The 24,176-nt window shown below is 42.1% G+C and overlaps 1 protein-coding gene across 1 annotated transcript in view; it reads right to left on the reverse strand.

The window, feature by feature from the left end:
* The window catches only part of rnf19b (ring finger protein 19B), a 38,199-nt gene that overhangs the window by 5,531 nt on the left and 8,492 nt on the right, over nucleotides 1-24,176 (reverse strand). The window contains exons 2-7 of the mRNA XM_078238073.1: nucleotides 20,129-20,430; nucleotides 7,201-7,397; nucleotides 5,461-5,605; nucleotides 3,027-3,189; nucleotides 2,200-2,314; nucleotides 772-912 (exon numbers count right to left, since the gene is read on the reverse strand). Coding sequence (XP_078094199.1) covers nucleotides 772-912; nucleotides 2,200-2,314; nucleotides 3,027-3,189; nucleotides 5,461-5,605; nucleotides 7,201-7,397; nucleotides 20,129-20,430 — 1,063 coding nt within the window. The remainder of the gene's footprint in view (nucleotides 1-771; nucleotides 913-2,199; nucleotides 2,315-3,026; nucleotides 3,190-5,460; nucleotides 5,606-7,200; nucleotides 7,398-20,128; nucleotides 20,431-24,176) is intronic.

A 24,176-nucleotide genomic window follows, 5' to 3' on the forward strand; every position in this document is an offset into this window, starting at 1 on the left:
TTGTGTCAAGCTGGTGATAACTCTTCACTGGTTTATGCAACTGTAGATTATTACTGGGGGTAAAAGAATATTGCGAATATGAAGACTCTTCTTGTATTTGTATTTAGAGTTTTTCCAACCTTTTTGTCTGTTGTAATATCGTTAATTTTTTTGTTTAATAAATGTTTTATTCTTTGTGTTGCAAGTTCAACAGCAGACTCCTGTGAATTTGTTCAGTAACTTACCTCCATAGTTTCTAAAAATGTTAGGATCTATCAAGCCTGGTTTCATTCTGGAATCTTAACAATACACACATGTATGAAAGAGTAAACTAACATCGAGCTAAGAGATGTGCATGCAAGTCAGCAAAACAGTAAATAAATATGTACAGATGTGGGAACTCACATGGATTGGATGCATACACACATACATAACACAAAGCATGTACACATACACATTGTGCATGCACACAAACTTGAGCAAACAGATGCACACAGTCAGGTGAACAAACATATACACACTAGTGAGCAAACAAATGCACCACAAAGACAGCTGCCACAGGTGAGCAGACACAGGAACAGCAGTCGGCCACTCAACCCCTTGAGCCTGCTCTGTCATTCAAGCTCAACGCCACTTTCCCGATACAAGTAGACAGCAGGGGACATGCAATGCAAACATGCTAAACCCTCCTGAGAAAGCTGCAATATGGTTGGGTGCAATTTCTAATTCAATGCTGGATACGGATCAATTCATTTTAAAGTGACTAACAACAGGGTGATGTCGGAGAGTTACCTGTAATTGGCCCATCATCTTCATCAAATTCAATCTTCACTCCTTTTCCATTGGCTGTGCTGACTCCACATCCACCACCACGGCAAAGTGACACTGGGACCACACCATAAACATAAGCCAACATGATGGGAACGCCGATTCCTGAAAGAAAAATAGACCAGACCTTAACCAATTCTCACTGGGGAAAAAAAGCCAAGTCCCAGTGCTCCATCTTGCGGGATCGTCGGAACCAATTACAGCAGAGCTGATTTTACTTGTTAATTATTTGCATAGAAATCATCCAATTTTCTGTAGGCACCCAATTTTTTTTTTAAAAAATCTGTAAATAATAGTTTATCAGAAGATGTTAATTAACATGTTAAAGTTGGACAGACTAGGCTTGAATCTACTAGAGCTTAGAAAAATACAAGGTGATTTGATCAAAGCTTTAAGATCCTAAACAGTCTTGATAAGGTGGATGTGGAAAGGATGTGTCCTCATGTGGGAGAATCTAGAACTAGGTGGGGGGTCGGGGGGGGGGGGGGGGGAAGAACGGGGACAGAGGTGAGGAGACTATTTTTCTTTCAGAGGGCCGACACTCTTCCTCAAAAGGCAGAGGAAACACAGTGTGAATATTTTTAAGGCAGAGCTAGATAGATTCTTGATAAACAAGAGGACGAAAGGTGGGTAGAAGGGAATAGGAGTCGAGGTTACAATCAGATCAGCCATGATCTTATTGAATGGGGGAACAGGCTCAAGGGACCGAGCGGCCTATGCCTGCTCCTAATGTATATCTGAATGTTGCATTCATCAAGATAGATTCGCAAGAATATAAAATATCAATGGGAACAACAATTTATACTGCATAAAAACAGGGTGCCAATTGGTTGGCAAGTAGGCTCTGGTTGGTGGAGGATTTGCCATGGAGAATGCACCAGGGAATAATTAACTGTCAAGCTTTTGTTTAAATTCAAACCAGGCAAGTCGACTCAGATCGCCCAAGGCATTTCCATCATATGCAACAACAACACTTACTGAGCAATCCTGATTATGCTAAAACCAATTTAAGATTATCTGTCTGGCTAAGTGTGTGACTTGCTTGTGTGCCAGAAGCTACATATATTCACACACAGGGCCCCAGTCCTTTGCAAACAGAAAGAACATTTCCATGCATTGTCCCTTTTACAACACTCAAATTTGGATATTCTCAAGCAAAACCAAAGGCTCGGTGCACATTGAATATTGGGGAAGCTCTCATTTCAGTTGCTGTATTTGCAATTCGAGGATCTGAAAATGGGGACAGAAGGAAAGTCTTGGATACAAAGTTCCCGTTCTTGCAACTTGAAGATGGAGTCAAAACAGAGAATCAGATTTTAACAGTATATTCGTTATCTGGTGTGTAATCTATCTGCAGTGAAATGCAATCTCAGCCACAAATGTAGCTCTTACCTACACTGACAGCAGCTATCACAGGAGAAGCAATGACAGACAGGGTAACTGCTCCAGTGATTGCCAGATTTCTTTTGTGCTTTGAAGTTTTCCTTCCTTTGTAGCGACTATGAATCTAAAGAATAAAATTCAGAATTAATTCAGTTATTCACCAATTCAAACAATCTTCAAAAGGACCAGGGATGTATAAGATTCAGGAACTTCCTCCCATTTTAAGGGACAATACTCCTGAAGTTGACAGGTTTAGGTTGTACAGCATGGGTCACACGAAGAGGTCAACACCGTACGTAGTAACATGTATTGCGCGTGTTTTGGTATGAGCAGTGGGAGCAAAGAATTGTCTCCCCCATTCTCATAGAATTGTACAATGCAGAAGTGGCCCTTCAGCCCATCCAGTCCACACAAAAAATAAAACTTGAACTCCCACCTAATCCCTTCTGCCAACACTTGACCCATAGCCTTGAATGTTATGATGTGCCAAGTGCTCATCCAGGTACTTTTTAAAGGATATGAGGCAACCTGCCTTTGCAAATTAGCTAATGCAATTGTCTAGGGCAAAAACACATGCAAACGCACGCGCCCCACGTATCTGCTGCTCTTGTCCGTCTAGGTGGAAGTGGTTGAGGGTTTGGAAGGTGCTGTCTTAAGGATCTTTGGTGAATCTTTGCAGTGCATCTTGTAGATAGTACACACTGCTGCTACTGAGCGTTGGTGGGGTCAACCCTGCTCCTATTTCTTAATAATTGTCATGTTGAGGTTTCAGAGAATGTTACAGCAAGGAAAGACCATTGTTACGAGCAGATGTACCTTATGTTAATCTTTCTTACCTTCCGACCGACATAAACTGGGATGCCAATAATCATGGCTGGAACAGCTATTCCAGCAATAAGGGAAATGCCCACGGGAGCACCGATCAGCGTGCCGAGCTGCCAGAGAATTTTCTTCTTCTTGCTCCATGGCTTCTTCCCCCAAAACGTGCAACCGGAAGGGCTGGAAGTGAAAAGAGAAGAAAATCGGGGATTGTTACAGGAAGAGAAAAATATCAAAGCTCAGACTTGGCATCACAAGATTCATCAGATACCACTAGATGGCGACATTACTGTAGCAGGAGGACAACATGCAACCCCTGACCTAGATCAATATGCCATCTAAATACATCCAAGACAGGCAACAAGCATCAATGGAAAAGGCAAAATAGTACAGACAGTGGAAATACTCGGCAGGTCAGGCAGCATCTGAGTTAACATTTCAGGCCTGTGATTTTTATCTTGTACTCCTTGCTCAGAACATGAGAGAGTTTAGCACTTGTGTGATAAACACTATTGAAAGGCTACAGATTTATTCTATAGATTGAAAAGGAAAACTAACGAACCGTCAGCTCTTACCATTCAGTGGAAATGTGAAAGTGAGATTGCTACAAGTCTCCTCCCCAAGCCTTAAACAAGACGGTGTAACAACAGGCGGATTTCATAGAATCATAGAATAGAATCCCTTCAGTGCAGGAGGCCATTTGGCCCATCAAGCCTGCACCAACCACAATCCCACCCAGGTCCTATCCCCTTAACCCCATCTATTTACCATGCTAGTCCCCCTAACACTAAGGGGCAGTTTAGCCTGGCCAATCGATCTAACCTGCACATCTTTGGAGTGTGGGAGGAAACCGGAGCACCCGGAGGAAACCCAAGTAGACACGGGGAGAACGTGCAAACTCCGCACAGAAGTGACCTGAGGCCAGAATTGAACCTGGGTCATTTGGAGTCACATTATATAGTGGAGGACAGGCTTGGGAGGCCAGTTTTGAAGGATAGGGCTGACATTTTCAACATTCTACACAACTTAGTGCAGAGATGGTGGTAAACGTAGTGTGATACTGGTGCCAAAACGGAATCAAATTGGACTTGAAAATTTTGTCGCCTCCCTCTCTTCCATCACCTCTCAAGACCAGAGACACCAGCTTTCCTTTCCACCAATTTTCATTCCTGTGGGCAATGATTTACGTCAGCTAAGATTCTGCAGACATACCAGACTTCTGGAGCTCAAATGGCAATGTACATAGAATCATAGATCCTTACAATGCAGAAGGAGGCCATTCAGCCCATCGAGTCTGCGCCGACCACAATCCCACTCAGGCCCTATCCCATAACCCCATGTATTTATCGTAGCTAGTCCCCCTGACACTAAGGGGCAATTTAGCATGGCCAATCCATCTAACCTGCACATCTTTGGACTGATTTGTCAATTTAAATAATGGACAGGTCAGAGCGCAGAAACAATTCTAGCATTACACAGTGATTGGGAGCATGGGGTTCCTCCAAAGTCCATGAATAGAGACTCACTATAAATTTGCTAACTGCTGCTCCCTGTGTGATAAGCCAATACAGCAGAGAGCAAGGTACCAGGAAACAAATCCAGGACCTTCTGGATCGGAATCACCCATTCGAGAAATTTCATTGTGGCTCAGCTGTTGGGACTCTCACATCTGAGTTAGAGGGTTGGATGTCTTTTAGATAATTGAGTGGGAGGTAGGAAGACAGATCATACTGATAGGGGGAATGCACTCTGATTAGTGGGGGATGTGACAAGTGCTGTTCCTCAGGGATTTGTACCGGGGCCTCAGCTTTTCACTAATGTAATCAATGGCTTGAATGAAGAAATAAAGAGTTGCTTATCCAAATCCGCAGCTGACATCAAACTAAGAGACACAGTAGGTTAGGTTAGGTTAGGTAGATGGGACCTGGAAGTTACTGACTGATTCAGTGATTGGGAAAAACAGTGGCAGATGAAGCTCAATGAAGGAGCATGAAGTTATCCACTTTAGATCCAAAAATGACAAAATCAGAAAATTCCCAAATGGAGAGAAACTAAGAGCGCTGGAAGACTAAAAGAATTGGATGTCCATTAACACAAATCATTTCGTACTAGTGCACAGGCACAAAACAAATAAGCTAACATAATGTTGACCCTCAAGTGAGGGGCTGTAATAAAAGGGTACATTATGCTTCTGTTCTACAGAGCTTTGGACAGACCCCATGTGGAGTACTGCAAGTTTTTCCTTTGTTATGCCTTTTACATAAAATTACACAGCATTCACTTACTGCTTTATCAAATGAGCAGTGTATCATTGCTGGCAATTATACATTATTATGCAAAAATAAAAAGGCAATATTTTCTGATAAAAAGTGACAGGTTTCCACCAGCTCTCCACAAAGGGTCGCAAGTCCAAGAACACAACTTTCAACCTTACAAGAACTTGATTCTCACCTGAGATAATGGAGGTCGGAGATCTCCTTCATGCAAAGCCAGCAGAACTCACAGCCACAAACAGCACACGTCATGTGATTACAGCTCCCATCATTCATCTTAATGATGTAGGCCCCACATCGTGGACATGGCTTGATATCATCAGCTAATAAGAAAGCATCAAAGAAGTGAATGACTAGTCTTTGAATAGTTTTCAAATCTATATAAAATGCAAAAGGGCATAAAATTCAAATACCATTACACATTCTTTGTACCATCTACAGTACCCTAACTGGTTTCCAATTGGATGCAGCTGATAAAATCAAGCTATTTTGGGACAGTGTATAAATAAAATATATTTGAGTGAATTTACCTGAAACAGCTAAAAGAATAAACGTTTGAAGGTGACACTGAAGAAAGTGGAACGATGTTTCACAAATGTACAGTGATATTCGTTCGTGTTGATATGTACAAATTCCTAATGAATATTGAAATTAGGCAGTACACGCGTGGATATTGAGGACAGAGCCTGAAGACTGGGATTCTTTTTTTAAGAATTCAGCAAATGAGGACAAAGAAACTGATAAAGAAAGGGTAAATAGTATATGAGAATAAACTGGCAAGAAATAGAGACTTGCTCCAAGCCACATACCATCCTGACTTGGAAATACATTCACTGTCACTGGATCAAAATCTTGGAACTCCATCTCTAACAGCACTGTGGATGTACCTGGTGGTGAAGGAGCAGCGCTCCGAAAGCTGGTGGCTTTTGCTACCAAATAAACCTGTTGGACTTTAACCTGGTGTTGTGAGACTGCTTACTGTACCTACACCACATGGATTGCAGTGGCTCATGGGCAATAAAAACACTGGCCTAGCAAGCCATTAAAATAAAAGAAATGGCTGTAGAGATAGTGGATACATTGGTGGTCATCTTCCAAGATTCTATAGACTCGAGAATGATTCCTGCAGATTGGAGGTTGGCAAATGTAACCCCATTATTTAATAAAGGAGGGAGAGAGAAAACGGGGAACTACAGATCCGTTAGCCTGACATCAGCAGCAGGTAAAACGTTAGAATCTATTATAAAGGGATTGATACCAGAACACTAAGGAAATAATGGCAAGATTGAGCAGAGTCAACATGGATTTATGGAAAGGAAACTATGTCTGACAAACATATTGGGAGTGTTTTGAGGATGTAACTAGCAGAATAGATAAGGGAGAACCTGTGGATGTGGTGAATTTGAATTTTTAGTAGGCTTTTGAGAGATTATTAAACAAAATTAGGGAGTATGGGATAGGGAATAATATGCTAGCATGAACTGAAAATTGTTTCTTGTCAATTAACCAGAGAGTCGGAATAATTGGGTAATTTTCAGGCTGTGACTAGTGAGACACTGCAAGGATCAGTGTTTGGGCCCTAGCTATTCAGAAGCTATATCAATGATTTGTATGCGGGGTCCAAATATAATATTTTCAAGTTTGTGGATAACACAAGACTAGGTGGAATGTGAATTGTGGAGGAGGATGCAAAGAGGCTTCGAGGAGATCTTGAATACCTCCAGGGATATGGGGGTGGGGTGATAGCGGAGGGAAATGGCGTTGAGATACAAGGTTAACCATGATCTAATTGAATGGCAGAGCATGTTCGAGGGGCCGAATGGCCTACTCTTGCACCTTATTCCTATGTTTCTATATTGGTCACTTGATACTGTTCAGCTTGTAAGAATCATGACTTTGTAGACACTCTCCAACATACCCTCCTGGCCATAGTTCAGGCCCGAAGTTTGCTTTGTACGAATGCGAAGATTTTGAGCTCTCTGCTGACGTGCATTGTCACAGGTCTGGTTTGGGTGCCAGAGCTGTTTGCAGTGATAACAGAACTCTGTGCCACAACCATCTCTCCCACAGGTGATCTTCGGACAGCTCGCACATCCATAGGCGATCACCGCATATCTGGAAAACAAAGTAATTGATTCCACTGAAAATGTAGACAATAAGTCAGTATCATACCTCATGCAATGTTGGTGCTCTTTGGAATTTTATTCTTTGAATTCTCCAGCAATAGGAAGGAGGATATTCCAAGTGCAGACGGAAGATAACATTTATTTTCCTGCTCTTTTTGAGATGTGAATGTAGGGATGTTGGCCACTTCCCTACCAATGAAGTGGACAATTAGAGCTCTAATAATCCTATCCTATAACTAGCAACTGAAGTGGCTCAAAGACAACTTGGGTGATAACCTCCTATTTTCATTTCTCGCTGTAAAGCCAGCTAAACTCCATCCTGCACTTCCTATCGATGGCATGATTACGGTCAAGAATTCACTGTACAAGGAAATTGTAGATATGAACACACATCCACCTGTAGCAAATGTTACAGTTGTATAAAACATTGGTTAGATCGCATGTGGAATACTGTGTCCAAAATCTGGTCACCACACTAACCAGAAGGATGTGGAGGTTTTGGAGAGAATACAGAAAAGGTTTACCAGGATGTTGCCTTGTATGGAGGGTATTAGCCAAGATTGAGTAAACTGGGATTGTTCTCCCGGGAAAGACGGAGGCTGAGGGGCGACCTGATAGAAGTTTATAAAATTATGAGAGGTATAGATAGGGTGAACAGTTGGAAGCTTCTTCCCCAGGGCAGAAATGACAATTACAAGGGGGCACAAGTTCAAGATAAGGGGGGGAAGGGTTCAGTGGAGATGTGAAGGGGAAGTTTTTTTTTTTTACACAGAGTGGTGGGAGTGTGGGATGCACTGCCAAGTGAGGTGGTTGAGGCAGTTATGTTATCTGGATAGACACATGAACAAACGGGGAATAGAGGGATATTAGCGGTTGGTCTAGGCAGGACAACGTGATCGGCGTAGGATTGGAGGGCTGAGGGGCCTGTTCCTGCGCTGTACTGTTCTTTGTTCTTTTGTTCTTACACAGTTGGGGCCTGTGGAACCAAAACTGTAGCATAAAACTGCAGATAACGGAGCACCATTAGCAGATTTGTTCTGTGATTAGAAAGCCACTGGTACTGTGAAATGGGAAGTTATCACTCATTTGTACAGGATGTTTTTAAAAAAAACAATCGTGTAGATGGAGTAAGTACAGCGTATCATTCCCCTACCTGTACATAACTAGGAAGTGGCTGATATTATCAATGTATCTAACAGCGCCAGCATCCTGAGATACATATCCAGAATTATCCAAAATAAGTTATTACCTCAGGATTTCTCTCAATATGGTGGACATTTATTGGACTACAGATGAGAAATAAAACACAATGATTCTTCATTTCCCTACATTACAACAGTAACTGTATTTCAAACATATTTCATTAGCAGTGATGTTTTTTTTTATAACATCCTGAGAGCACGAAAGGTGCTATATAAATCCAGGTTCTTTTTTTCATATCGCACCTATGGTTGTAAGTTCGAAGTCAGACCTTAATGTATATTTATTCATTCGGTCAACATGTCTGCAGACAAGAAAATAATCACCAGACCACCTCAGTAACATCAGAATGTTACCAGCTGTAATCTCATGTCAACCCCAAACTAAAACACATTGACCGCCATCTTACAACCTCATCCTGCCCGACGTTTGGCAAGACAAGGTGATAAGATCAGGCAGAAGGTGAAAAATTAGGTTTGTGCCTGGTTTTTCGCCTCCCCCAATCTTACTGGCAATGTTTGCCAGTGAAATCCGCTTCATGCCCAGAAAGGGTACGAACTGGATTTAAGTACTTAAATTGCATTGCGTGTCATTAACGAGTCCCGGACGGTATCATCCAAGTTCACTTACCTGCACCACCTCCCAGCCGTGGTTCTCCCCAAGGAGAATCATGTATGGTCTCCACTAAATGGGACTGGACGTGATGGCCTCGCTGGCGGGATCAGAGAACAGTGAAGCCCCCAGGTAGTTGAGGGCAGGACCAGGCAGTGCCCATGGGGCAGTGGCAGCCTAGCATTGCCCACCAGGCACCACTACTGTGCCAGGGACAGTACCAAGGGGTGGAGCCAGAGTCAAAGTGGGGACGGAGCCATGGCAGGGGGAAAACAAGTGGTGAGCTCCGCATGGGTGGGAGTGCAGGGAGGAGGCAATCCGCAATCGGGGAAGAAGGGAACTCTGCAGGGGTGGCGATTGGGCCTGGGGTGGGTGGGGGGAGCAGCAGCTGGCTTTCCCGGTGAACTCGGGCTATATCCACCCTTGCTGGTAAGAATCGAATCCTGGCACTTTTTTTGCACCAAGTGCATTTTCAAACTTGCCCAGAAAGCAAGTCTGAAACTCTCCCATTTTCTCCCTCATTCCGTACTTAGAATTTTTTTCGCAAAATTCTACCCATTGACTTGTATTCCACACTGTGAACCACGGCAAGCCTATCAGCATTCGTTACTAAGAAGTAAATCAGACAGCAATTTCTGACTTCTGCACATGCACAGTTAAATATGAAATCAAGGGGCTGCAGCCAATATTCCCTGCTTCCCTACTTCCCTACAAGTTGCAGTTAACCAGTATTTTGCCGAGAGTCTACATTAAAATATACGGAGGGCGTGAAGTTGCAGTAGCTAAAAGTTTATTTATTAGCATCACAAGTAGGCTTACATTAACACTGCAATGAAGTTACTGTGAAGATCCCCCGGTCGCCACAATCCACCTGTTCGGGTACACTGAGGGAGAATTTAGCATGGCTAATCCACCTAACCAACACGTCTTTTGGACTGTGGGAGGAAACCGGAGCACTGGGAGGGAACCCACGCAAACATGGGGAGAACGTACAGACTCCACACAGACAATGACCCGAGGCTGGAATTGAACCCGGAATCCTGGTGCTGTGAGGTAGCAGTGCTAACCACTGCCACCCCACTTAGTTATCCACTAAAAATGACAGAAAAAATTAGGAAGTGTAAGGAATTGTAAATGACATCTTAACTACTGCCAAACAACTTCCCTGGCACTGAAAATTTATTATAAAAATTGTTGGAGATTTTTAAATTTTTTCCACTTGTCTCTCTCTCAATCCCCTTTCTCTCCCTCTTGATTTCACTCCCTATATCTGATTTTACAATTAAATATTCTTATTCATACTTTTCATTTAAACATTCCATGTCTTGGGTGAGGGACTCTTTATTCACCCCTTTAATAAATATTAATCCCTTTAAATCACATTTTGGCTTAATGTTTTAACTTTCCTTTATGCTTTGTTTTTTATTTCGGGTGGTTCTCCCCATCCATCCCCTCTTCTTTTGAGAGGGCTGCCCTCCTTGCTTTGTCCCTTAGTTTGTTTATTTTAGTTTAATTGTTTTGCCAAAAAATAGGATTAGGGACTCTTCAACCTAACTGGTTGAGGGGGAACACTCTTGCTTGTCCTGCTCACAAGTTCCCTGCAGAGGGTGTTGCGCTGAGAAGGATATCCAGATATTGCAAGTTGCCCTTGTGATAAACCTGTGGACAGCTACAAGCATAATGAATGGCGAGTACCAAACCTTCACTGATCAGAAGATTCGAGCCAAGGTCATTGGATAGAGGGCAGGATTATCCGATTCTGCCCGATCTCCCACCCCGCCCGCTGCAGGTGAGAAAGGAGAATATGGCATCCCAACCAAAACTCCATTCACTTTCAGCGGCACCAGAGAATCCCAGCCGCGAACGAGGATGGAGATTTACACCAATAGAAATAGTAAACAAAGGCTAGTTATTTGTAAGTTACGGTCAGAAGAAGATGGTTATTTGCTCCATTCAGGGAGACTCTTCCAACTTCATGGGACCCATCTGCTTTTAAAATGATTTAAGGATCTTTATCTCCTCAGTCCCGCTCTATCTGGAAGCCATCATGTGGCGATGGACTGGGGTGGGCACAGTAAGAAGTCTCACAACTCCAGATTGAACAGGTTTGTGTAGAATCACAAACTTTCAGAGCGCTGCTCCTTTCTCACCCACCTAAGGAAGGAGCAGCACTGCGAAAGATTAAATAAATCTGTTGGACTTTAACCTGGTGTTGTGAGACTTCTTACTATCTGGAGGCACATTCCATGTGTTGAGCAGTGTGTATGTGAGGAGTTTATTGCTGCGAGTCCTGACTGCATCTTTAACACTGTACTCCTATCCTCGGTGTTAGTCTGTGGTCTTTTAATAATCCTGTTCAGAGATTGGATCTATATTTCCTTACCATTTACCATCCTGCACTTTCCTACAGCTAAGGCAATGAAAGTTTTAGTAATTAATTTATAAATAAATGCATATATCCTGCACTTACTTTATTCAGTTCTTTCTATCAATTATTGCACTTCAAAACTGTTTGATTTCTGGCTCTGGTTTGATGTCTATTGCAGTCTGACCAGAAAGACATGACCACAACCAATACAATTTCATCTGAAATAAAACCAACGAGCAGATTAAACATTTCAGAATTAATACTGCATTTAAAGCGTGCTCTCAAATACTGCATAATTTAATATGGATTTTCATTTTGCTTCAACTGCAAGTGTCACACATTGAACTTGTCCGACCAAAATTAAACCCCTCTCAACAAGGGCTCAAGGAAATCAAAAATCAATTCCTATAATACAAAGTGACTGTGGGTGGGATGTGATCCAGACAGAGATGATTCAGCCGAGGCATCAATACAATACCTGGAATAAACGCTTCAGTGGTAATGGGGTTTTCACATCCATGTGAATCTGCCTTCAGAAAAGGTCAATTCTGACTCATGACTCATTTCAGGTCGATTGTGTTTTGATTTTAATACTTATGCAGCATGCCAAGTAATTAGTGCACACCTGTCTCAGGTTGCCTTTTTGAGATTAAGCAAAATTGTTCATTAATCTGGAAACGGCAGCAACCAGATAACCAGTTTCAAAATGTTTACTTTATTTCTATTATTTCAGTGTGGTTAAATAACCCAAGATAGAATAATACAATGGGCCGGACCTTACCGGAAATACAGCAGCACGTTAACAATGTACACGGCAATTAATATCCAAATCAGTCAACAAGAGCAAGGGATTAGGAGATTCACCATGCGTTGCAAATCTCCGGATCTAGCTGGTCAATTTGTGCTTTGTACAACCAGCAACTTGTCCTTGGTCGCCCATGTTATTTCTGAGAACCTACTGGATTTGCACAGTGTTTGTCCATTAAACTTGCTACAGAAAGTTAGGACTGGAATGTAATAGCTCAAATATCTTCTATTTTAAAACAAAGATATAATTGTAAGGCAGTGCCAATTCATCATGCCGGTTCAGAAAGGGAACAATTTTAATTATTCCATCTTGTTACAGGATGTAGTAAATTGTTGTTAGAGTCAAGTGTCAAATTTTAAACATTTTATATATTTTTTTCTTTTCCTTTGTCTCTTCCCCCACTCTCTCTTAATTCAATCTTTGTTTTATTCTCCATTTCTCTTCCTGCATTTTATTTGACTATTTATAGAATCATAGAATCCTACAGTGCAGAAGGAGGCCATTCGGCCCATCAAGTCTGCACTGACCACAAGCCCCACCCAGTCCCTATCCTCTTAACCCCATACATTTACTCTAGCAAGTTCCCCTGACACTAAGGGGCAATTTAGCATGGCCAATCCACCTAACTCGCACAGCTTTGGACTGTGGGAGGAAACCCACACAGACAGGGGAGAATAGCCACTTGAATTTCTTGTTCAATCCTTAAATCTCAATGGTTAAGAAAATGTACCGTTGGTCCTCCCATTAACCAAGATCTCAGGTGCTCCATCGCTCCAGAGCCACTGCTGTCCTATCAAGAAGTTTGAATTCACTGTAATGATAACTGTGCATGCAGCCTATGTAATTATCATTTAATACAACCAGTTTGGCACTATCAAAGTTATCAGAGATAAAATCTGCTGTGGTCTTTTAATAATCCTGTCAGAAAAATGAAAACTGTGCTCTCCATGTAACCCTTTCAATGTGAATTCTGCAGTTTTGAAATTCGGCATAGTTGTTTGAAGAATGGGGGCCATTTCCCATTTCAGCAAGGCTGTGGATTACTTGAGGAATTTCTGGCTTTCAAGTCAACAATTCATGGAACTTGGGCCCAGTTAAAAGATTAATTATTTGTTGACTGTATTTAAACCCAACGTGCAGGAGAAAACGTTGATGTGGGTCAAAAACAAAATACCACAGATAGCTAGAAATCTGAAATGAAAACAGAAATTGTTCGGAAATACTCAGCAGGTTGGTGGAGAGAGAAACAGAGTTAAGGGACTGGATTTAATCCAACTAGTTGCAGTGGGGAACTTGGCGGCAGCATCACTTAGTCGAGAGCAGGAAACCCTCCTGTGGTTAAGTTGGAGGCCGAAAGGGAGCCACTGAGGGATAAGTTGCCCATAAACAGTGGGATGTCAATTAAACTCACCTATGAAGACAACTGATTATCCCCGAGCCCATCAGAATTTAGCGGTGGCTCAGGGATTAAATGAGAGTAGCAAGGCTTTCCTGTGCCTTCCGCAGTCTTTTGGGGATAAGAGAGGGGGGGGGGGGGGGGGGGGGGAGTTATTGTATGGTCTCTGTTCAGTAAAGAGGTTTTGGGTCTTGTATGGTTGAATATTACATGTTTATTGAAAAACAAACAGCAATGTACATACATACAACGTATAGCCCAAGCTACGTGCTAACTCCATGCTTGCTTCTACACAGGTCTCTGTCCAGTCCACAACTGACCCTAGTCTCAGGTGATGTGTCTCTTTACATCACATTGTGGGTGGTACTGTTTCCCAGTCCCCACATTAACCCTCACTATGCCAGATACCCTGATCTTACAGGATGCCCCTCTTCCAAAAGGCACTCAGTGTCCAATCAAGGGACCTGGCATTGGGAAGACTGTGTAAGGATCTTCTTACACACCCTAGTATGCTCCAGCCTATGCTCAAAATCTGCTAAAATCTGCTAATGGGTTCATCACTACTGTCTATCACAAGCCCATCTTAATTTGTCAAACATGTTGGTATTTGTGTAATTCCACGCACTGTATGATTGGACTTATCAATGATAATGATGGCATCCATCCATCCTGGGAGATGATGGCTGTGCCTGGGGTGTATATCACCTCTCTGTTGAACATCAGGTATATTTTCCAGTGTGAGCAGGTATGTGCACAAGATCAATAAATTGCCTACACACTTGTACCATACATCAGGCCAATGTGATAAACAGATAGAAAATATGCAAACACGTGGATTTGTTCCTTTCCCCCAACAAAATAGGAAAATTTACATGTCGTCAATAATCAGATACAAGCACACCATTTGTCCAACTTCTTGCCAAAGTAAAACATCAGAATTCTTTTTCGCGCCGCATCACTAATCTCATTGGAAGCACCTTTTCGTCAGTTATGATTTATCACAGAGATAAATATCAACTGAAGCACAGAAGTAGGCCATTTGGCTCATCGCCTTTGACCTGATGCTTAAACGAGAGTTATCCATTTCAATCTCATTTCCTTTTTAGATTCGTCATATTCAAATATTTACCAACGCCATTTAGATGACATCACAGACTGAATCTCATTCACCCACTTACAGAAACATGGGAAAAGGAGGAGGCCATTTAACCCATTTAGCCCCTGTTCTGCCACTCTCTGATATCATGGCTGATGTGTGGTCTTTTCCCCCATATGTCTCCAACAGAAATCCACCATTCTTAGATTTAAAATTAACAACTGCCTCGGTATCAACTGCCATTTGCTAAAGAGTTCCAGATTTCTACCACTCTGTGCGCGTAGGAGTGGACCCTAACTTTACTGCCGAGAGACCTGCTTGTAGTTTTTAGACTTTGTGCCCTTATCCCCCTAGACTCCGCAACCAACAGAGAAAGATTTTGCTCTATTTACCCTATCAGTTCCTCTTAATAGCTTAAAAGATCCAATCATCTCTTAAGCTTCTAAACTCCATCGGATATAATTCTTGTGTGTATTCTCTCCTTATAATTTAATCCTTGCTGCACAGGTACCATTTTAGCAAATCCACCCTGCATTTCCTCCAAGGCTGTGATGATACTGTGCCTTTAAGAAATGTATTTTTATCATGTTTCTTGCAAGGGGCACATTTAAAATTCAGCTCTGTTTTACACGGTACGGATTTGTCTGGGTGACATGCAGCTCCATGCTGAGAATCCAGGGTAATAATTAATTTTAGCTAATGGGGTATCAGTTTAATATGAGTTAATGCATTTGTGTTTACTTGGGTTTTCTCCTGGTGTTTCAGAGTAGGTTGATTGACAGAGAGAGTCATGTGTTAATGGGTGGAGTTAAGCTTGCAGGAGAGACAGTGTTTAAAAATACAAGCAGTTACTGCCTAGTTCTGAAAGAAGCAAGAGGTGTCTTTCTGTCTCTTTCTCTCTCTGGTGGTCGCTATTTGGGGCTGTCAGAAGACAGGTGTCTCTGTCTCTCTCTCTCTCACCAGAGGTGTTCAAAACACTTTAGAACATAGAACATAGAAAGCCACAGCACAAACAGGCCCTTCGGCCCACAAGTTGCGCCGATCACATCCCCACCTCTAGGCCTATCTATAGCCCTCAATCCCATTAAATCCCATGTACTCATCCAGAAGTCTCTTAAAAGACCCCAACGAGTTTGCCTCCACCACCACCGACGTCAGCCGATTCCACTCACCCACCACCCTCTGAGTGAAAAACTTACCCCTGACATCCCCCCTGTACCTACCCCCCAGCACCTTAAACCTGTGTCCTCTCGTAGCAACCATTTCAGCCCTTGGAAATAGCCTCTGAGAGTCCACCCTATCCAGACCCCTCAACATCTTGTAAACCTCTATCAGGTCACCTCTCATCCTTCGTCTCTCCAGGGAGAAGAGACCAAGCTCCCTCAACCTATCCTCATAAGGCATGCCCCCCAATCCAGGCAACATCCTTGTAAATCTCCTCTGCACCCTTTCAATGGCTTCAACATCTTTCCTGTAATGAGGTGACCAGAACTGCGCGCAGTACTCCAAGTGGGGTCTAACCAGGGTCCTATAAAGCTGCAGCATTATCTCCCGACTCCTAAACTCAATCCCTCGATTAATGAAGGCTAGTACGCCATACGCCTTCTTGACCGCATCCTCCACCTGCGAGGCCGATTTAAGAGTCCTATGGACCCGGACCCCAAGGTCCTTCTGATCCTCTACACTGCTAAGAATGGTACCCTTCATTTTAGGACTGTTAACAGGTACAGACACATAAGCCTGTGTTTGCTAACTGATTTTGAAGAGGGGTTTTAAGTCTGTAAGAAGAATATTGCTGGAATTGGAACTCATTGGGATAGGTTAGCTATTAATAACTGTAGCTTGACATGTTTAAGCATTGTTCAATTGTTAAATGTTAAGCTAATTCATTTGTTATAGTTAAACTATTAAATAAAATTTGTTTGTCGGGGGAATTGCACCTGGAGTGAAACATCACATCCTCACATTAATGCCAAAATAGCACTTTCTAGTCTAACTTCATAATGTGCCTTGAGGTTTCTGACCTTGTCCCCTAACACTTTTTAAGATATGCATCAAGAACTGAACACTGTATTCCAGATGTAGTCTTACCAGGGTTTCACAAAGCTGAAGACAGACTTCTATCCCCCTTGTCCTCTGGATACAAAGTGCATGAGTTCTTTTTGTCATTTTAATGATCTATGTTCATGGACTCCAAAGTCACGTTGAACCTCCAATCTAGCATTTCACCATTTGGAACAGTCTCTGACCAATCCTTTCTAGGTTCAAACCTCACATTGCCTACATGGGAATTCATTTCCCACAGTTTTGCTCATTCACTTAATCTATTAATATTTCTTTGTAATTGTATGCTTCCACCCACACAACTTACAATATCATCCAATTTTTGGGTCATTGGCAAACTTGGGTGGCTCTCTTTCCCCATCATCTAAGTTGTCAATTAACACAGCGAATGGTTGAGGTCCCAACACACCTCCCCACAGGACACCACTAGTCACATCTGCAAATGAGAATACCTGACCATTCTCCCTATTCTCAGACACTTGCCACAAAGTCAATTTCCTAACCAATCATTTTTATCTAATGGTCTCTCATGAGGAACTTTATCAAATTTCATCTGGAAATCCATGCAAATAATGTGCACAGAAATTCCTGTGTCCACAAATCTGATCAACTGAAAAGTTTTCAAGGTGCTCAGTCACTCGGTCCTTAATTGGAGACTTTACTAAATTCTCAACAACACATGTTAGGCTAAGTGCCCCATGATTCCTTGGTGTCCTTGGCAGCAAAGTAATTTCCAATCTAAAGGATCAGTTCCTGAACCGAGAAAACTTTTTAAGATTGTAGTTAAATCATCAGCAATGTTTTCACCTTTAAATTCCAGGGATGAGGAGGTCCTGGGGATTAGTTACTTCCTGCTGCCAGTACTTTCTTTGTTATTGTTAATTTGCTTACATTAAGTTCCTATCCCCTAATTTTATTCACTCATAGCAGCCCATCCCTAGTTGCCCTCGAGAAGGTGATGGTGAGCTGCCTTCTTGAACCACTGATACAACGGAGTTGATTTCCTTCCTTAAAAAGGACATTAGTGAACCAGATGGGTTTTTTCCAACAATCGACAATGGTTTCATGGTCATCATTAGATTCTTAATTCCAGATTTTTTTTTAATAATCGAATTCAAATTCCACCATCTGCTGTGGCGGGATTCGATCCTGGGTCCCCAGAACATTAGTTGAGTTTCTGGATTAATAGTCTAGCGATAATACCACTAGGCCATTGCCTCCCCAAGTTTAATATTAGTTTCCTTGAAATGTCCTCACTCTAAATACAGCTGCAAGGTAACCACCTAACAAGACTGCCATCATTTTTAAAAGTAGCCCACATTGTTCTTACTCTCTTTTACCTAAAATAATTGTAAAAGCTTTTTTGTGTTGATGTTGATACCTCTGGCATGTTTCTTTCATAGACTCTATTAGTATCCCTTATTATTCTTTTTGTCATTATTTGCTGTTCTTTGTATCCTCCATTTGCCAGAAAGTGTGTGCTTTTTTTGCATGGTTTACCTTTTAGCTTTATGTTATTGCTTACCTCTTTAGTCATCCGTGCTTGTTTTGTTCTGGAAAATAGAGCTCTTGTCCCCAAGGATATAAAAGGCTCTGTATCATTTTAAATTCTTTTGTGAACATTGCCCACCAATCCTCTGTCATTTTACCCATTAACAGACTTGCCAAGTACTCTGGGCAGTCTCTGTCCCATTCAATTAGGTCTTACCTATATCTGGACTCTTGGAGGCTGTTTCTCTTTCTCCCTTTCAAATACAAGGTTGAACTCGATCATATTTTGATCGCAGGTAGATAAAATTTCACATACTGTTCGGCTGTTAACTAAATTGGACTAGTTACTCATTATTAAACCTAATATGGCCTGGTTCTTGGATATGTTATTGCAGAAAACTCTCCTGAACAGACTCAAAATATCTGACAGGAGCTAGTCTGCTTATTCCAATCTAAGTGGGAGCTAAAATCCCTGGTTCAAGATGTCCCTCATCCTGGCACCAGGTAGACAGCATACCATCTGGGACACTCACTCTTGCTCACAAAGGATGCTATCCATCCCCCTCATTATTGAATCCCCAAATATTGAGGTTCCCCTCCTCCAAGATGCCATGGTCATCTTCCAATTGGTCGTTGCAACATCCTCACAGGCAACAATTGTATTGTATCTGTTGATACGGTCAGTGTCTTACCATTACTCAGTACACCCATGGTCACACTGGTGCTGTTGCTGGAGCTCAGTGAGGTATGGCCAAGCTCTGGAACAAACTGCCCAGATATTCATCCCTCTCCAGTCTCTCTAGCTCAATGACTCAAAGTCGGAGAGATTTGAAGCGCACACATTAACTGCAGTCTCGCTATCCACAAACTCCCATATATTGCAGTCCAGACATGCAGGCTGTTCTGCCATAGCTCAACCTATATGTATTTATACACAACACTGTGTTCTTAGCTAAGCAGTTAAATAACAATCACTAAAACAAACTAACCTCTAAAAAGCATTAAACAACAAGTTAAATATTTGTTCCGAATCTTACTGATGCTGCTGCACGCTCCCTGCTAACGATGACGCCACTTTTGAGTTTTGGGTCAAACATTTCCATGTTCTAATAATGGCTTTTGAGAAAAATATTCAAACCTCTCCCTTCATTTTTTCTCTTGTTGCTGATTTGCCAGTTAGTACAATTGACCTTTGGTTATTTAGCCTTGAAAAACTTACATAATTTTGTAAATCTATTAACTTCCCCATCACCATTAGTTTTCTTGGTTCCAGTTGGAAAAGTTTACCATTTTTCATCATAATTCGAACCGTTCATTTCTGGCACAAGTCTAGCTACTACGACCACCCAATTTTTTCTCTGTTAGACCCCCTACCCAAGACTTTTCTCTTCAAATAATTATCCAATTCCCTTTTGAAAGCCACACTTTTTTGTATCCCCACCACATGTTCAAGTAGTGCATTCCAGGTCCGATTCACTCACTTTGCCAAACAAATTTCTCCTCATCTCACCTCTGATTCTTTTACCAATCACTTTACAATTGACGTCCCCTGGTTCTTGACCCCTTCACCAAAGGGAAGTTTCTCCCCATCTTCACTCTGTGTAGGCCCCTCATGACCTTGAACACCTCCATCAATTGAGATCATACTGTAAGTAACCAGATTGCTTTTAAGAAGAAGCACATACCCACAGTCTGGTGCAGGACACCATCGGCAGTCAGGGTCGGAAGCTAGGTACCGACGTAACATAAATTCCTCGTACTTCTCCATCAGCGCCTGGTCATTCAGTATCATCCGGATATCGTATGGATTCAGTCGCTCTGAGCACTCGGGGCAGCTGATGTTCACACGGCTCTCTGTGATCTCGATGCGCAGGTACTGGCGCAAACAGTCAAGGCAGGAGCGGTGGTGGCATGTCATGATTTCGGGCACATTCTCCTGCGGATGACGCACTAAACAGAGGGGACATTCCAGAAAACCTGATGATACCTTGAACAAGAAAAACAGATGAATTGGATTAAGGAAGTAGAAAATGCTGCCACGACTCAACAATTGCCTCAGTCGTAACAAATTCATTTTTGTTTCTGCTGGCTTACAGATTCCTCCAATGGCTCAATGGTAAATGGATAGGCCAGAGAGTGGAACTGATCCAGAACAAGGGGAAGGCCCTGGGTTTTAGGTGTATGTTCAGTTAATTGATTTCAATCAGAACAAGTCAGGCATTGTAATTGACATCAATGTTTAGAGAGGGAAAAAATACTTGACCAGGGTTCCTACTCTCAAATCAGGTAACATTAACTGTTGCCTGCTGCAAATGTGCACGTGGGTGTGGGTGGATAATAGGTACAGAGAGCACAAGCCTTAGCTGTGATTCCCCCCCCCTTCTCACAGCTCAGTCACTCCCAATTCTCTCTGCCCATGATGACACATTAAGAATGGTCATTTCAACAATGCAACAGAGTGGAATGGGAGCTCAAAGAACAGTACTCCAGGAGGGAATAGCTTTTAAGAGGAAAGGGGAATCCAGAGGGAACAAAAATACAGAATAGCTAATGCGCAATGCATCTTCAGAAAACACACTTTTTAAGCAAGGTTTTCTCGATTCCATCTATAGTGTGATCATCAAACTGATTCAAAGCACACTGTGACAAGGCAGCTTTATACCTTATGAATGTATCAATGTGAAAGGTATCCACCAAAATTCAGGATTTTATTGAACAATCATTGGGCAAAAGAAGATTAGAAATATGAACAAGGCTGGTTCATATACCACACAGGAATTACATGCACCACTTCCAGTCACTCACGGTCAATTTGTGACTATGTTCAGGTGTCAATCAGCAAGACCATTGCAGCTGTGACCTCAAATTCACAAACTATTTCCCAGCAAGAGATGATGATGATGACACCAAACATGCACTACATAAAAGGCAAGGAAGGGATGTTTTGGAGAATTTGGTATGAATTAACATTGCTTTGCAATGCTGTCATACAGAAAGCCAATATGTAATATTACATTTTATGGAGATTATGTTGCTGTACCTAATTAGTTTTTAAACTGTGAGCATGGAAAGTTTATATATCTGTGAGTTTGCACTGCTCCTGTTAGATATGCATTGTCATTACACTTCCTTTGCGCTCAGTAATAGTAGTTCCATATAGCTTTCACTTGCCCAGATAAAAATGCCCAAAGGTTTTTATTAATCCAAAGAAAAATCATATTTTATGCAATGATGGGTATCAGGAGACACTAGATCTGGCAGGTGTCTCTCTTCTGCTTGTCAAGTAAAAGCTTCATGGCTCTCAATGGTTTTAAAAGCTCCCTCATTCTTTATGATGATCATTCACTGTCTTAATATTTCCTTAATGTTGGCAGCTCTGATGAAGTTAGTACAGGTACTGTACTGTCCAAGATTCAGCAGTGTTGCCTCATAACCATTTATGGTTATGTAATGATCTCTATCTTTTTCTTGCTTCTCCCCATAACTTGCTCCAGATTTCTGCCTGCATCATTCCAAAAATTAATCATCAAAAGATGCTCAAGTCTGCCCAACTCTCTTCCATGGACTCTCAATTCACACCTCCCCACAGTGGCACAGCAGCTTTGTACCTGGACGAACATGGGTATGAAGTAGGATCATCAGGTTTTGTTGGATTTATTTCGAGAGGTTTCAACACAGTATCTCCTGTCTCCAGCTGCCTCAACCTCACACTTCCAACGGATTGGGTAGAAAGTTAACAAAGCCAGCATTGCCTGATAGGTCCCATCCAATCAAAATGAGATTGTGTCAAACAAAATAGGGGAACAAACTGATTGGATGCAGAAGACTGACTGTGACGTGACACTTAGTTCATTAACTATATTCAGAAATCAGAGCAGCTGGTGGCACAGGTGGCTGTGTAACTCCTGGCAATATCTGAGAGGAATCCTGTGGGACCACCTTGAATGAATTTTGATCCCAGTATTGGAAATTAACTGTAAGAGTTTTTTCTCTGACTAACCCCACCTCTGGAGACCTGCACCATTATATCCCTGGGTACAAATCCTGCTCTATTGCTGCTAACTCCAGCCCTTTTCTCAGTCAGTGTGTCAAACTGTTTAAAACCTTGGCAGGTCAGAGGCTGGGAATTCTGAGGCAAGTAACTCACCTCCTGACCCCTCAAAAGGCACAAATCAGAAGTGTGATGGAATATTTTCCACTTGTCTCAATGAGTGCAGCTCCAGCAACACTCAAGAAGCTCTACACTATCCAGGACAAAGCAGCCCACTTGATCAGCACCCCATTCTCCACTTTAAACATTCATTCCTTCCACCACTGATGCACTACGGCAGCCGTGTGTAATGTCTACAAGATACACTGCAGCAACTCACCAAGGCTCTTTCGACTGCTCCCTCCAAACCCACAACCTCTATCACTGAGAAAGACAAGGGCAGTTGTTGCATGGGAACACCATCACCTGCCAGTTCCCCTCTAAGCCACTCACAATCCTGACCTGGAAGTATATCACCGTTCCTTCACTGTTGCCGGGTCAAAATCCTGAAGCTTGTTTCCTAACAGCACTGTGGGTGTACCTACACCACAAAGACTGCAGTGGTTCAAGAAAGCGACTCATCACAACCTTCTCAAGAGCAATTAAGGATGGGGTAACAAATGATGGCTTAGCCAGCGGCATCTGAAACCTGTGAAAGAATTTTTTAAAACCCTGTGCAAACTTGAGTTGAGCTTTAAACCCTATGTCCTACCCATCACTAAAAATGTTTATTCTCATGTTTGCTCAGTTTCGCCGTTGTTGAAAACCCAATAAAGGTTTTTGTCACCTCCACAATTAACTAATTATAATTTATGAGATTCGTGGTTCATTTGATAGAGGCATTTAAAAATAGGTAAGGATGTGGCTACCAATGACGAAGGGGTGTAGAATGAGGGACATTGGTCTTGTCACGGTAAAACATGCTACTCAAATCAATAACTGAGAGAAAGATTGTGCCATCTTTTGAGATGGAGTCAGGTAGGTGATTGAAGGACGGAGGGATAAAGGTTGATGGAAATACACCAGGCACATGGTGTTAGGATTACATCAACATAGGCTGATTTGATTGGATGACCTGTTTCCATGTAGCCATTTCCAAGTTATTTACATAATATTCAACAATCTCATCACTGGCTTTCCATCCTTCATCCTCCACCAACTTAAATTTATTCAAATAATCTTCTCTCTCACCAAGCCCTGTTTGCCTATTATTGCTAATTCTCGTTGATCTATATTGGTGTCGCATCTTCAATGTATTAGATTTAAACTCTTGCACTTGTAACTTCTCCATGGTCCAAACCCTCTCCTATATCAGAAATACTTTTCAGCTCCAGATACCTCATGACTATTCTAATCCTCCGACTCTAGTTTTTGGTGCATTCCCCTTTCTGTGGCCCATCACGAATAGAAGAGACTTCAACTCCATTCTCCGTAAAACACCCTCCCTTCAACTCTCCATCTTTAACTCCCTCCTCAAAACCCATCCCTTTGATGAAACTGCCCGTGACCCCGCCGGCCCCACTGGTACATCGTGTGAATCTGAGACCCACTATGTATCAGTTCCATTTCATTTGATTATATTTTATTTAAGATTTTAAAAAGTCAAAGTTGAATCTTGGAAAAGCGGCATTGGAAAAATGTAAAAAGCAGTGGTGTAGTGGCAATGTCACTGGATTAGTAATCCAGAAGCCCAGGCTAATGCC

This window comes from Mustelus asterias, chromosome 21 (genome assembly GCF_964213995.1).
Source record: "Mustelus asterias chromosome 21, sMusAst1.hap1.1, whole genome shotgun sequence".
NCBI lineage: Eukaryota > Metazoa > Chordata > Chondrichthyes > Carcharhiniformes > Triakidae > Mustelus > Mustelus asterias.